General features: G+C 36.5%; 1 protein-coding gene across 1 annotated transcript in view; it reads left to right on the forward strand.

Moving 5' to 3' along the window:
• The first annotated feature begins 2,821 nt into the window (after positions 1–2,821).
• The window catches only part of LOC132119566 (actin remodeling regulator NHS-like), a 47,802-nt gene continuing 33,600 nt past the window's right edge, over positions 2,822–17,023 (forward strand). The window contains exon 1 of the mRNA XM_059529631.1: positions 2,822–3,402. Coding sequence (XP_059385614.1) covers positions 3,123–3,402 — 280 coding nt within the window. The 5' untranslated portion in view covers positions 2,822–3,122. The remainder of the gene's footprint in view (positions 3,403–17,023) is intronic.

A 17,023-nucleotide genomic window follows, 5' to 3' on the forward strand; every position in this document is an offset into this window, starting at 1 on the left:
AGCTCTGGTAGAGGCAGTAGCAGAGGAGGCTCATGGGGCGGCTGGCCTGAAGAAGCCCTTGTCTGCAGAGGACTATCGGCAAGCAGAGTTGACGGTTTTCCGTAGAAGTCAATCAGAGTGCTTTGCAGAGGAGCTGAGTCGTCTCAAAGCTGGAAGGATGGTATGTCGGAGTAGCCGGCTCCTTACCCTCTCCCCAGAGCTAGACTCGGTGGAGGGAGTGATTCGAGTAGGAGGTAGACTCCGACGTGCAGAGTTGCTAGACCCAGCGTTCAAACATCCCATTCTTTTGGACCCTTCATACTGGACAACTAAGCTGCTTATCCAGGATTATGATGCACGTTTGTGTCACCCAGGAACAGAGCGGGTCTTCGCAGAAATACGGCGTCACTTCTGGATCCTCCGAGGTAGAGAAGCGATTAAGAGGGTTCAGCATCAATGTCAAGAGAGCAGGAGATGGAAGTCTAGGCCATCAATCCCGAAGATGTCTGATTTACCAGTAGCCCGTTTACGGTTATACAAGCCAGCGTTCTACTCGACTGGAGTAGATTGTTTTGGACCGTTCAAAGTCAAATTGGGGAGGCGTTCAGAAAAGAGATGGGGTATCATTTATAAGTGCCTCACCACCCGAGCAGTGCACTTGGACCTCACACACGGGATGGATGCCGACTCCTTTTAGAATTTTAGAGGAGGCGAGAAGGAGCTCAGTGAATGCTTCCGCAGTATGTCCTCAGATCTCAGACAACTTCTTGCCAAACAGAAGATTGACTTCCATTTCAATCCTCCTGCCGCACCTCATTTTGGGGGTACGTGGGAGCGGGAAATCAAGTCTGTCAAGGCAGCTTTGTACACAGTCATAGGAGTTCAGCCAATCTCTGAAGAGGTACTGCACACAGTTCTACTCGAAGTTGAGGCTATCTTAAATTCGAAGCCGCTGGGTTACACCTCGTCTGATGTTGTTGACTTGGATGCTATCACCCCAAATGTTCTCCTCATGGGGCGGCCAGATGGGGCACTGCCTCAAGTAGTGTATCCTAAGAGTGAAGGACTGAGCAGACGAAGATGGCGACATTGCCAAGTTATAGCGGATCACTTCTGGGCCAGGTTCATTCGGAGTTATTTGCCAACCTTGCAGCACAGGCAGAAATGGCATGGAGCCCCAGAAAATCTGACAGTGGGCTCAGTAGTTCTGTTGATAGACCCACAGTTCCCCAGAGCACTCTGGCCCATTGGTAGAGTAGTTGCAGTACATTGTAGTGCAGATGGTCACGTGAGGTCTGCAGATATCCAAGTCAAGGATAAGGTTTATACCAGACCAGTTGCTCGGCTGATTACTCTTCCAACCATACCTGACTCTGAAGTGGATAAACGATGCACTCCAGGTGCAACAGATTCAACTTAGCCTTTTACGGAGACAAATTGCTCACAATTTGGGGGCGGCTGTGCAAAAGGCGATAAAGAGAGCAACAGAATGCTGCTGCATTGAATCTGTTGAGGACTTTGATTTTGAAATACGCGCATCACGTATCGGTACGTGTGCGCGCATACGTGCAGACGTCAGTATGAACCAATTGACAGTCTGTGTCTGTGACATTTTAGCGATCGGTCTCTCTGCATAACGAGTGCCAGAAACGTTCATTATCATTTATCAGCCTCAGCTTGACTGTATTTGTGCCGTGTGCGTCCTGTAGGAGAATAAACCACACACATCCACAAACTTGTATGCATATAATAATAATAATATATAATAATAATATATAACTTGCACTTGATTCAGCTCCATCATCTCGACGTTCTCGGATGCTGCCATTACAGAGATTGAACAGAGCTAAGAATATTCATCTAATCTGAGTATTATACAGCAGCCCGTTGACTGAACAAAATACCCAAACCTCTCATCGTGACCAAGCTCATATTACAGTATCCTGACATTTAACAACTGCAGTTTATGTAAAGGCTGTCTCCCTCACTAATGTTAATCATCATACTTTATGATTATTAAACATATTGAAACTGATGCTCTGCTCTGCGTGTTCTGACTGACACACCTGGTTCACTACTATACCTTGCTAGCCTTAGTAATTCAGATAGCTCTTTGCTACAATATCTAAGTCCTCGACAAAAGAGTGGATAAAGTTTATCCAAGCTGAACCCCTAACCGGAAAACTGCTGCAATGATGTAACTTCAAATGGGGCAGAGATGCTTTACTTTGTCACCTTTGTAGCAATCACAATGAAACATTAATGACGTAGTGAGGGGTTGTGAATCAACTTAATCATTTCAGCAGACTAAAAAGACTTTAACTGCCTGTAGCTGGTGAGGAGACTATATGTTTTATTGTAATGCAGGGTGAGTTGTAACCTATTTTATCCAATTAAAAACGAGCTAGGATCACTATCATACATGACCACCCATTTCCTGATCAGATGTAGAATTATATAAGAAAATAATATTGTTTATGTATAATAATTATTTTAAGCCGTACATTTGATTACCTTTACCCAAAACATTTGTATGAACAAAAAATAAAAAAGAAAAGAAAAAGAAAAAAGTTAAAGCTGTTATAACGAAATGTGTTACAAGACTGTCTAATATATTATTTATAGAACACTGGTGGCTTGACAAGATGAATTAATCAAAGCTATATAAAGGTGTGAAGATCTTCGTCCATGAAAGCTTTTTTTCTTTTAAAACCTACTAAGGTTATGGTTTGGCTCATGAATATTAATTAGCCACCTGACTGGACGCTTTCAAGGGCAACGTCATCGTGCTGTAATTAATATTAAAGAGGTGTGCCTTCACCGTAGTAGAATGCGTAGATTCTCTCCGCTCCTGGCGCAAGTAAAACAGTCCGTGTTTTTGCAAAGCCTTTCTCTATCCATTCTCAGCCTCCAAGCCCTCAAAAAAAAAACACTAGCCTACCAAAAGGCGTTCAGGTCCAGAGGAGGAGCAGAGATTTTCACTGAGAAACCTCCATCCTTGTGTGCTCTCCTATAACGGGAGAACTGAAGTGATGGCGGGTTGCGCGGAGGATTCGTGGATCTTTGCTTGACAGGCACCAGAATCTTCTGTTGGATTAGTTGATTGGTTTATTTATGGGGGATTTGCATTTACCTACTGAAATATGCCTTTTGCCAAACGGATCGTTGAGCCCCAGCTGCTGTGCAGGCATCCCATCCCTAATGATGAAGTGTTACTGTTCGAGGATCTGTGCTCCATCACCAATGTGGCTCTATCCCGGACCCTGCGGCAGCTCTCCGACCTGTCCAAACACGCCTGCTCCTTATTTCAGGAGATTGAGAACGAAATAGTCTCCACAAACCAACGGGTTTGGGCTTTGCAGAACAAAATAGGCAAAATCCAGCAATCCGCCATTGCGCTGGATCCAAAACTGGAGGCTGTGCGTAAGTAGACCATTACGCGTGTATTAGGTTATATGGCTTGGAGAGTTGAAAATGAAAGTGCGATGTTTTTGCTAATTATTGGAAAAGAATGAATGAATATGGTGGTTATATCTATCAAGTCACATGTAGGCACTGCCTCGGAGATTTGCAGAGCAAATTATAATGTGTCACACGCCTGCATGCGTAACCAACACATGCACTGTGACCGGTTGCGCTTTTCGCTCCGATCCGAAAACCGTCTCGACATACAGTGACCAGCCGCTGCATATTGTTTTTTTTTTTTGGTCTATATGTGTGATTGTTAAGAGTTTAAAGTCATTAGGAGACCGTCTGGTTCGTTTTCAGCAGCTGTTTGGAGAGAGGGGCGTGTAGGTGCCATGGCTATTTCAATTCCGCTGCTAATTAAAATGGATAAACGCAACAGCTATCTCTGCTATAACATGATTTTCATTACATTTTATTTTTCGATCACAGTAATAAGGAATCCATATTGTCTTTAAAACTAATACATGCTTAATCACATTCGGCTGCGCTAGAAGACACAAAAGAATAAATATTATTAATTATTCTTATTTTTGCACATCCGTATATAAAGCTGGTCTAATATAAAATAAAATATGTTGTCCTTAAGTCATTAAACAGGCGCTGCACCCACCCAGCTGCTCCAACAGAATTAAATGCAAGATAAGGATAAATCTAACCTAAAGGTTATCGGTGATGTGACATTTAAACACGACGAGACAAGATATCTTAGTGTACACACTTTAAAAAAAATGCCTACTTTATGAGAAGATAATGCATTTTACATGAAACTTATAGGTCGGGTGTGAAGAGAAAATAAATATTCCAGTTGCTTGGATGCAGCACTATATGCAAAACAACATCCACCTTATATCCACGAAGAAATGTCCAGTGCCCAGTGAAATAGTGATATCTATAACATGCGATTAAAAAAAAACCCTTCTACTTCATTTCAACTGCATGGGCCGAAGAAACAAGGCCCCTGCTTTAAAATAAAATGCTACAGCCTCAGCGCCCTTGTCAAGCATCTGAGGAGATCATAGCCTCATTTGGATCATAGCCTCAGCCCTGGATGCTGCTGCATAGCTTTAATTATAAGAAGATTTTAAGCTGCAGTGCATGGGGAGAAATCCAGTGCATGGATACAGCACTGGAAATATGGAGATCTCCCCCTCCACTCTGAGGCAACGAAAAACAAGAACATTTACAGACTTATGCAATTAGTTTGAATAGGATGAAATCATTTTATTTTGATGCCATGCGACATGTTTTGAACCCGGCCATGTCCAGGCATAAACTGATTTGACCCATAAAAGATTAAGCCATGTAGGTCAGGCTAGGACCTGCTGAAATAATCTCTTTCTCGAAGAGTGATTATTACCACTGGACCAAAACTATTTCACCCCTCCAACTCTCACAGTCATTCATCTGCCCCTTACAATAGTGTGTCATTTTGGAGGACTCGTTATTTGTCATTTTAATATATATATATATATATATATATATATATATATATATATATATATATATATATATATATGCATTCAGTTTACCCTCCAAAAGGCTTTAGTTCCCCACATCAAACACCTAGAGCCTTATATGCTGTAGTGTGGATTTCTGAGAAGAGACCAAAATTCTGAGGTCTCCAAAAGCCTGTTCCACATCAAAAAGGTACGATTCATTCCTTCTGTTTTCCTGTAGTCTGGTTAATGTAGATAAAAGCAACTAATTATCAAAAATGATGGAGTATGGACTAGGAGTGTGTTTGTATGCAGTGTGATTAAAGGAGCACATTGTTATGCTAAAGCTGGTTGCTGTGTCTGACTTTGCAGTCAAAATAAAAAGATTAAAAGCAAGGGGGTTTGCTGCCTTAAGCTTTGAGGAGCAAGAACTTATGCTAGTCTGTAATTAAGTCTGTAAACAGAGACGGGAAAATCTCCAGAAGTTTGACTTTTATTAAGATTTATGCAGTTGTATTTTATGTTTGAGAATAAATTATCACATGAGTCAGTGAGAAAAGGTGAAAAATGGGAAAAAAAATTGACTTGCAATCGATTTTGGAAAGCGATTGATATTGGTTATAAACAGTTGTGCTGGGTGCCTCAAACTATCTTATTGTGTGTTTGAGGCGTGTGTCATAGCCCTTTATGGCTCGATTAGTGTAAACGATCCTAATCCCATAATTTGGGTGTTTTGTCTTTTTATTCCAGTGATGACATGTGGTGCCAAGAACAACACCCTCCTGAATTTGAATGGATAGTTGGCCTGTAGTCAGGGCCCTCATACAACTTTGATTGTGACCTTTGCTAACTTGCCTCTTCAGATTCACTCCAGATCAGAGTTATTACTGTATACTATAACTAAAACCAAAAAAAGAAGTTAACTGAAAAAAAAATTGTAAAAAAAGTAATGTACTTAAAAAAATAAAACTAAACTATTTTTATATATAGAAAAACTATATAGACACACACACACAAATATTTTTAAATTACAAAAACACCACAAAATAACTGATACTAAAATAATGTTGCTCCAGATTTTTTGGATTATTTTGATTTATTGATCGAAAAGAACCAACTGCTCCAAACTTTTATTTACAAAAATTAATAAACCATCTTATTTGAATTAAGCTTATGAATAAAATCATTATGGTTTTATCATTTATAAAGTACTTTTGGTCAACAAAAATAGGACAAGTAAAGAGTCAGGACAGATAAGACCAAACGTTTCCCAAGACACCTTGTTGCAAACATCAGCATTTAGAAACACACTATGTACAGCACAGTAACTCAATGTTACAGACTCAGTGTAATAGATGTTAGGGACAATAAACAATCTACATATACAAACAATAGACATAGTGAGCATAAAACGGCTAATTGCATCCTGTAACATAGAGAGTTATCATAGTAATTGTCACACTTTTAAAATGGCTGGAGTGAGGTGGATTATTAAGGTGTCTAGAGCAATACATGTGATGCAATGTATGTGCAATACATGGGAAAGCTGTCAGATAGTATTCCTGATGGTTGTTACCACCTGAAACTGTTCTTAAGTTTTAAGGTATTTGCATAAATGCTCTTTAGATTTGTCCTACAGGATCATTAGACTTGATACTTGCCTCTTCTTTTAATGAGGGATATTCATTCCTGAAATCTTTGAGCAGTGCATTAAAAGTGATAAGTCCATCACATTGCATAACAGCACAGAGCAGGATCAGTTAATAGCTACAGTACCTCACACATCATAATGTCTAGTCTTGGATCTAATCCATTGTGGGACAGTTTTCTCTTTCTATTCTGCAAGTGAGAAGGCCCGTGATCTGGCCTCCCCAGCGAGGATGGAGATTACCTTGCCTGCCCCCGAACCTGTTTAATTAGACAAGATCTCTCCCAGTGCATACAGCCAGTTGCAGGTTTTACTAATGAAGGGAAAACATCTGACTGGAGAAACACTTTTGACCTGTTATGTTTAACACCCATGTGTTTCAGAAGGGAACAGTTTAAAGTTTGTACTGTTGAAATTGAAAACAGCATCTGTAAGACTTGAAACCTCTTAGGTTGAGTTGTTTTAATCATAATTCTTGAAGTAATTTTATGCAACTCTTGCATAAACTTGATAAAAACATAGATATAGCATTAAAAATGAATATTATATATATATATATATATATATATATATATTTTTCTTTTTTTTTTTTTTTTTTTTATAGCCATAGCAGCACACAGAAGCAGAAAAGTAACCTGGCCCGAGGGAGAGGGGATCTAACCTTTTAACAGAGCCCACTGCAGCATCAACTCTCTAAAAGCCCCTGGAGCAAAATTCAGTGTCCTATAGCTTTAATAGCCCATATTCGCACACCCCCCACCCACACACACTAGTGCACATTTATACCATCAAGAGAAAATATTTTTTATGTGTTTGCATGTACAAAAATACATGCAAATGTAAATACACATATAAAGGACACAAAGCAGGCAAACTCTTGCACCCTGGAAAACATGCACGTGGCACACACTCTATCTTCCATTCTCTCTTTGAATTATAATAGGTCAAGAGCTCTCTTGCTTGATCCTTTTTGATAAGTATCATACATAAATGAGTCTCAGTGGCCTGGAATTAAAGTAGCTATGGACGGCACATCATCGTCTCAGCTCCGGGCCACTGTGTGCTCAGCTCTGATTGGTCAGATTCAGAGAGTGCTGCAGCCCATGGTTTAAATACTCAGACTTTGCCCACCATTAGCACACACAGTCTTAGAGAACAAGTCTACCATACAATGCCTCAGGTCAATATAAGTAAATGCATGCTTTTACTTTTGATGTTTAGATGGTGTTAAGCTTAGGTTTGATCTAACATCCTACAGTTCAGTGATCTTCCACACTGAATAAATAATATGTTTATGTTAGAATTCTAAATGCAGTATATCACGGAACATGCTTTGTTCTTTGTTAGATGCTTTGTGAAATTTAGCAAGAAAAAGACATGAAAAAAATAGCTTACACTTTAATTAAAATAAATAACCCTTTCACACATAATGTATCAAGAAAAAAAAAGTGCATGTTAAAAAATATATATATATTTACTTTTTTATATAATGTAAAATGAAGCTTGTTTCCACCATGGAATAAAAAGCTTAAAAGGGGTCATTTAATTCTGATTCTGATTTTCTTTATATATATATATGTATGTATGTATGTAAATTCATATTTAAATATTCATATTTTTGCAATTCTGTGTTTAATCTCGCAATTGTGACTTTTTTCTCTGAAAATAATTGTCAGTTAAAAAAGTCACAATTAACTTTTTCATTTTTTATTCCATGGCGGAAACAGGCTTTCATAGTTTCGAGTCTTTGTTTTCAATTGAGAGAATCTTTAAAGAGAAATGAACCTTTATTTGCTTGTTTTACTTCAACTGATGACAATCACACAAAAACATATGCCAGTCATTTTGATTTACTGCAGGAGCCATTCTTTAGTGCAAAATAATCATCATATATTTATAATAATAATTTCTCTGTCATGTTGGATTGATATTGTATACAATCACTCATTCAGACATCTGGTTAATGGCGTTAAAATCCTGACCTCATGAATAATTAGTAAGACCAGCAGGTCCAGCGTGAATCATTGTTTCTTTTATTGCCATTAAATATTCATAAACTAAGCATATCATTTGAGATAAGTAGTAAAGACCACAAAGTTGATGTGTAGCAGATTGGATCTTACAGCTTTCACTGATACTTTGTCAAGACGAAATTAAACCAATGTATTGTTCAACCATCAGTACAACTGTCCCAACTTGTTTCAAGCGGAAGCCCTCCCCCACATTCTACAGTAACCCCATCCTAAAAGGAAGAGCACATCGAGCACAAACACATAATGAAGTCAGAGAGCACCTGTGTATGTGGGTGTGTAGTGCCACATCTCTCTAGATGACTTGCAGCAAAACTTAACTGTTCTCTAACATTTCAAGCATTTTGTCTTGGGTAATGTTTTACTTGTGTTTCACTCAAATCTAACAAGGTAATGAAGGACAGATTTTAGAGTTTAGAGAGTAAACCCAATATAGTTTCACTACTGAATGCAATATAAGTATATTTATAATCATAATTTCTCTGCCATGTTGGATTGATTTTTTTTCACTGAGCTCATTGCAGTGCAGTCTGGGTTTTTAAACTGAACAGTGGACCTATAAGTTTCCTTTGGTTTCTCAAAGAAAAAAAAACTGTGAACATTTACATATTTAAGTATGCAGGTGAATAGAAGAGCACAATGAGGATCATAAAGTCAACATTTTTGCTTTCTGCCTTCTAGCCCTTTTGGTGCTCTACTTTTTCCCTTAGAGTTGGTCTACTTTGCGCTTGACAGTACTTTTAATGTTTAATGCACTTTGATTTTCACTGGAGACACATCAAGGCTCTCTATGAGGCCTGTCTGGAAACTGTTCATCGTGATGGAAAAGAAATATCTTAAAACAAAGCCTCAGAAATAAAGGTTGAGCCGAGAAACAGACAAACTGGAAGTATAATGTTAGCTATATTGTCCAAAACAGTCACCATTCTGATTATAATGTCATTTCTGTAACGTTTTTATTTTAGGGTTCAGTTCGCCAAGTTGCACCAGACACCATGTCTGAAGACACCTGTAGTGAACATCCAGGGATATCAATATATATATATGCACAATAGCACATAGCACAATAAGCAATTATCACAGTTTCTTCAAATAATTACGTTTCAGGTTCATTCCTCAACTGAAATGCTTTTAGTCTTGCTGAAATGAATCGTATGATAACAGAACCATTTCTCAGTTGGGGATTGTCAGCCATAACTATGGGGCTGTTTGTGTCAGTTTCGGGGTTGCTCTCTGAAGTAATCACAGCAGTAGTTCCATTTTACCTTTTAGGTCACGTCCCATTTTTAGCGGGGTAGCTGAGATGGGAAATGGCAGCCTAAACTAAAGGCTGAAGGTTTTGCCAGTTTGCCCCTGCTGGAAGATTTGGTAGTTACATCATTCTGTGGGGCAAAACAAATCTTCCTCCATTGATGGTCCTAAAATACTTGTCATCCTCATCATTCGTTTGTTTCTAAACAAGTGGCCCTACGTACTTGCTATTTTGGTAAAGTTTTGAAAGATAAACCACTTTATGGGAACACCTCCACAGAAAAATCTTATATCTTATATCTATATCTTATATCTTATATCTAAAAGTTTTTCTTTATTATTTTAGTTAGTCTTTAGTAATTATAAATAGCTTATATTAAGTCCCTGGACAACAGTCCAGGGACATTCCCAACAAAGATATAAATACATCTGACACTTAAACAGGTCTGAATAATTTCATAACCTTTAACCAATCAACAGCTCAAAAAATTTATTGTTAATATATCACGTAATTGTCATCAAAGAAATTACAGTGAATTAAATCTATTTACCTATGGCGAGGGTGCTGATTTATATATAACCACATTTTGTGCAATAGTTTTGGTTTGTGTATATGTTATGACAACAGTTTTTCTAAAATGAAGCAAGTAAGCAATTCACATTATGTTGTTTTTCCAGACAGTATTTTGGTGTGTAAGTGAATCTCACTGAAGTATGTACACATGTACCTCTGGATTACAAAACGGCATGATCTTCACTATGAACTCCATGATAAGATATCTTGTTAGTTCAGACAGAGGGGAAGCTTCTGGTCTGGGCCCGCTTGGGTTTTTCTTGCCTGTGTTTACATTCAGACTATAATCAAGTCTTCTGCCTGTGAGCTGCCAGTAATCTCAGCATACCTTTGATCACACCGCTGTGATGATGAAACAAGTAGAATTCATACATATGAACTAGATGAGCTATGCCTCACTTATTTTTTTCCCCTCTCTCCTTGTAGATACACAGCAAGAGAGAGAGAATTATGTCGATATGCCCTTATGTTAGCTCTTTGATGATTACTCTGGAATGTCTGACTCTATTATCAATGAATTTCTTTTTATGGCAATGCTCAAGAATTTGGGTAATTTTTGTACCTCAAAAGAACACCTTGGGAAATCATTAACCACCATCCTCTAAGCACTGGATGTATGGATGGGTTAAACTGCAGTTAGACTCGGGCTGGCAATCTGCCCAGACTGAGCACAGTTCGGCTCCGCAGACTGTGAAACACTTGTCTGTTATAACTTCTCAATTCTGTCTACAGCTTTTAGTCATATATCAGTAATAAAACAATGGCTTGAAATTTTTGAATGTTACTTTTTATAAGATAACTTTTTCATGAACTATGTGTTTCATCATTTTTGTGTTGTTGTTTATATGCCGCTTGCTTAAAATAAATTAAATGTATATATCATTGTGAATAATGTCCATATATGTTCTTATAGGAAATGTGGACTTTTTTTGCATTTATAAGTTTGTGCCCATTCAAGAAATAACAAAAAAAAAAAATCTTACAAGATAAATATTTTATGTAAAAAAAATAGGACAACAAGCCCCTATTGGTTTACTGTAAGGAAAATAAATAAATAAACATTGAAAAATAGAAAATTACCAGTACCTTTTCCGTTTAGTTTATGGCCATTTTCTTCAACCCTAAACCACAAAAGAATGAGCAGTAGGCCAGTAAAAGCGTTTGGGAAACCTGTTAGATAACAATTATTTTTGCAGTTTCATTGGTGCTGCTAGTGGCATTGAAATGACAAAAATCAGTGGGAATCCTCACTCTTTCAATGACTGAAGGAAAAGCTCCTCTGTGTCAGAAGAACAGAAGGAGAAGTGTTTATTTGACTGCTCGTGCTGCAAAAGAGGGGTTGGTCTTAGAGAGAGAGAGAGTGAGTGAGGGAAAAAAGAGAGGAAAAACTTGGCTGATTGAGTCACAACAGAGGGAATAGCCATAATTAAGACAGACAGACAGACCTGCAGAGGGAGAAAAATGAGAGAGGGCTGTGATGATGATGACAGTGTATCAAAGCTGCAACTGTAAACAGGGCTTTTGTATTTGAGGCGTCTTTAGTCTACAGTAGAAATGAATCAATGGCAGTCAGTGTGCAGAAACTCTATATGTCTGTATGACCTTATTTTATGTAGAAATTAATATTTGTTAATTATAATATTTAAATAACGTTGTAGTAAAATATTTTAGTATGATATTTGTATGTATTGTATAATATATTTAATGTGATAAAAGTATTGTATTTTGATTATTATGATAACTTTGAATGAAAGAGTCCAAGTGATATGCTAAACAAATAGATGACAGTCATGTCTAAAATAAAATACTAATATGGGCCATGTGGCAAATTACCTCTTACTTTATGTTGAATTTTGTGTGTGTGTGATTTTTAACTTTGAATGACACTTTTATTCTGACTTATTAAATTAAATGAAATATGAAATAAAATAAAACATCTGAAATAAAACATAAAATTTTTAAAAATTCATATTTTTGTGTAATTTATTGAATGACACAAACTTTTGAACAACACGTATGCTGGCTTAAAATACGATAAAACAAGCTGTGTTTAAAATAAAATATTAATATTTAATGTGCCATTTATTTAATATGGACTGTATGGACAATTGAGCTCTTAATTCATGTAGAAATTTATATTTTAGTGTGATTATTTTTCTTTAATGCTGTCTTATATTATATTATATTATATTATATTATATTATATTATATTATATTATATTATATTATATTATATTATATTATATTATATTATATTATATTATATTATATTATATTATATTATATTATATTGTGATGATGAAAGGTTTGTATAAAAATAAAATAATATTTTAAAACAAATCACTGTCCACTGAAAGTCTTTTTTTGGGGGGGTGGGGGGGCAAGCTTGCTATATTTATCCCTTAACAAAAAACACATGCCACATTGAGAATGGAAAGTGAGCCAGAAAAACAACTCTGTCTTATGTAATAGTTCTAAACTGAGTTTTGTTTTCTGTGGGACTTTTAGAGCCTTAGAGAATAAATCTCTGCAAGTTTTGTTCAAAAACCATTGCACTATACAGTACAACATTATAGGGTGTGACTAAAGACATGGTACCAAAATACAGCATCTGTTTTAAGATATTCCCAAAATATTCATGCAGACCTGTGACGTTGTAATTGCTTTTTACCACACACATTTTAAACATGAATGGATTGGCTGTTTATTTTACTTATAACAAATCCCTGGTGTCTTTTCTCCTTGCTGCTCAGGTTTTAGGGGAAAAATCTGTATAGGTAAGTTATTTGTGTTATTAGTGTTGATGATAGTATTAGACTCTTTTCTGTAGTAAAGATAGTAGACCCCCATCTGTAGTTCATAGGTGTACGTATAGGCCTATGTTTGTGATTTGTGTGTGTGTGTGTGTGGTCTTAAACCACATCATTCTGTAAACAGATTGCCTTTGGTAAGCATTTTACAGTGCTGTTTTCCTAGTTTGAAGGACAGATGCCCATACTTTTCTTGAAAGACATCCTGGAGATCACATGGTGTTGACATCATATCTAGACAGATATAGGGATATCAGCATGAACAGATCAAGAGCAGCTTATTTAGAACAGACACCAAAAGCAAAGCGCAAATCCAAGTTCATTAGTTCAGGAATTACACACTATTAATCCATTACTGGAGCACAAATTAAAGCAATCTCCAGTCAGGACGTTGACGTGTGCAGTCCAAACATCCCCTGCCTCAGTGTAAGTCAGTGTAGATTGTCTTTTTTGACTTGTCCTCAATTTGAGGTCTATTCATGAAATGCTTCACCAGAGAGGAAGTAACATGTTTTTTCCCTACTAGGTCAGAGCAAGCAAGATACAATCTGGTTATTGATGCATTAAATTTATAGTACATTTACGGTACTGTTTAAAAGTTTTGGGTCAGAAAGATTTTTGAATGAAAATAATTTTATTCAGCAAGGATGCATAAAATTGATTGAAAGTGATTGTTACAAAATTTTCGGTATATCAAATAAATACTGGTGTTCCTTTTAACTTTTAACTCGTCAAAGAATCCTGTTTTCAACATTAATAATAAAAAAATGTTCCTAAGCAGCAAATCATATTAGAATGATTTCTGAAGGATCATGTGACACTAAAGACTGGAGTAATGATGCAAAAAATTCAGCTTTGCTATTACAGGAATAAATTACGTTTTAGAATCTATTAAAATAGAAAATGGTTCATTTAAATTATAATTATATTTTACAATAGTACTGTTTTTACTGTATTTTTGATCAAAGAAATGCAGCTTTGGTGAGCATAAATCTTACTGATCCCAAGCGTTTGAACAGTAGAGTATGTGATTATTGATCATTATCATAAAATAAACAAAGAAAAATATTTTTGTTATTTAATGAGATGGGATGAGATGAATGAGACCACGCAGTAACAAGAAACGTACTAATACAATTATTTTGTACATTTTAATTTCATTTCATTTAATGTTAAAATATTTGACCAATAACAATCTATTACAGTGAGCTGTGTATAGACCTGGTATAAGTACCTTGCTTGAGCAAACAACAACAAAAGTTCACAAATAGATCAGTCTGTATGAGTTTATTTTTGCGTGGTCTGCTGAGTGGGCTGATATGTCGTGTGCTGACAGCAGTAGTGGCGTGCTGCAGGGCTGTAGGCTAGTGCAGCTGCTCCACTAGACAGTGTTAAAACACTATATACTGGAAACACGCTCATGCTGCACCTTACACATAAGGATGAAGAGCCAAAGAAGAGATGCTGAATAAAATATACCAGCTAGATCATACAATTACAAATTAGAGCATGAATATACAGAAGCTTCATTTGTCTGATAGAACCAGATCTACATCCACTCTATGATCAAGTAATTGAAAGTGACTATTTTTACTCAGTTGAATAATTACAGCTATGCCAAACTGCAATTAACTTGCCTTGTAATTTCAACTTGCCCCCCAACCTGCTGAGTAGTGTGTGTCATTGTGTGCGCAAAAATATATGGGAATGTGGGTTGTATTTAGGGCGCTTTATCTTGCGTGAGGAGGGGACTGCGTTACTCTCCCTGGGCGTGAAGTGCAGATCAGCCATATGGTTTTAATAGATCAAGGCGGGTGATCCTGAAACTAACTAAGGTCATTATATTTCTCTATCTGTGGCACCATCTGCTGTTGCTTTTGCCCATTTGTTTATCCTGAATCTACAGTCTAACCGACCAATAATTATTACATGGCAGCTGTCCTGCTTCACAAAAATGGCACTCTTGTACTGTATGAAAGTGACAATCAAGCGTCATTCTGGTACCGTAATGATTTACCCAAGGTTAAACTGTTATCAGTCTTCATTTATTTACAGTCATGTCTTTCTAAAACAGCTACTTCCATCCGACACAAAAAGAGATGTTTGGCAGAATGTTCACTCTCTGCTCATTTCCATGCAGTGAAAGTGAATGGTGACCAAAAATGACAATAAAAGTACCATAAAATATTTCTAATGAATTGTGTTCTAAAACCATACGATAGCAATTTTTTTTAAATATTCACACTACTGTTAAAAATGTATAATTTTTTTAATTGATAAAAAGTGACAGTGAAGACATTAATAATTCTATTTTTATTTTTTCATATTTAAAATAAATGCTGTTCATTTAATTTAAATGTATCAAAAACACCTTGGGTAAAAAAAAATAATAATAAAAAATAAAACTTTCAACAAAAATATTATGCAGCACAACTGTTTTCAACATTGATAATAATAATTTCTTGAGCACCATATCAGTGTATTAATATTCAGCTTTGCCATCACAGGAATAAATTACATTTTAAATGTATTCAAATTGAAATAAATTGTATTAAAATTCCTCAATATCACAGTTTTACTGTATTTTTAATCAAATAAATGCAGCCTATGAGAGACTTTACTTAAAAAAAAAAAAAAAAAAATCCTACCGACCCCAAACTTGGTAGTAGGTATACATATTCAAATTTGATGTGTCCCAATCATTTGACATCATGTTAGATGTTAGAACTGTTAGATTCAGGAGACTTGTAATATAGTGTGCGAGTTTTATGGATTACTGTTATCATTCTTTCTTTGTCGTTTTATACAATGTAAATATTGTGCATCTTCTGTTTTTCATCATTCAAAAACATATTACTACACAAATTTGCAGAGGCTTGTTGGGAGAAAGTCACAATATTACCATTTTGGTGCTGCATGATGAAAGTCTCTACAACAGATTTTTTTTTTGGCCTGTATGTGAATTTTAGAATTGTAGCATGGCTAGATTTCTTATTGAACGTAATGAGAAAAAGACCAGCAGTTATAGGTCCATCTGGAATACTTCTGTAAAATAAAAAAAAAACATTTCTAGGCTTTTTGCAATGGCTGATTATTTTGCCATTTTGCTTCGACCTCAATGTGGCCGTTATAATGAATGCCTTCTATCTGTACATTATACAGTACTTACAGAGAGTTTTTAAGGGGAAGGTTGAGAGAGTGTGTTTGTTTTTTTAATTACAGTGCTTGTTTAGCAGATCTTCATTAGCATGTGGCCTTCGGGCGTCTTTTGCTTGTGATTTGAATATAATAACAGTGAGCAAACGGCCCATCTGACCACAGAGTTAAAGGGCTTTAGGGTTCGCTCTGCCTTTCTGCGCTGACATCTCCTTAGGTAAGCCAGTTACCAGCATGGGCTTGATCTGAGCCACGCAAATCTCCAGATTAGATGGAGGCGATTGAGCATTCTGATCAGATTATTCTTCGGGGTCTATGGCACTGGATTGGGCCTTGTCACAAGCTAATTATCCATAGCTCATGTGAGCAGGCTTTGCGAATAGAATGATCCTTGGAGCGCTTTGTTCCATTTAGATTTACCAAATTGATAAGGAAGCATTGTCATTTGCAACAAGAATTACACACTGAAAGCTTCTCCAACGTCAATAATGTGTAAAGAAGGTTTGGATTAGAGCATAAACTCAGTAATGTTGAAAGGATTGAGTAGATTTTGTTCTCCATTGCTTGCTAAGATGGCTCAGCCATAAGTCAGTGAGCCAGTGTTATTCTTGTCAATGTCAATTTTTTATTTTTTATTTTGCCAAAATTAATGAAGGCTAAAATGCGCATCA

The sequence above is a fragment of the Carassius carassius genome, chromosome 38 (assembly GCF_963082965.1).
Source record: "Carassius carassius chromosome 38, fCarCar2.1, whole genome shotgun sequence".
Taxonomy (NCBI): domain Eukaryota; kingdom Metazoa; phylum Chordata; class Actinopteri; order Cypriniformes; family Cyprinidae; genus Carassius; species Carassius carassius.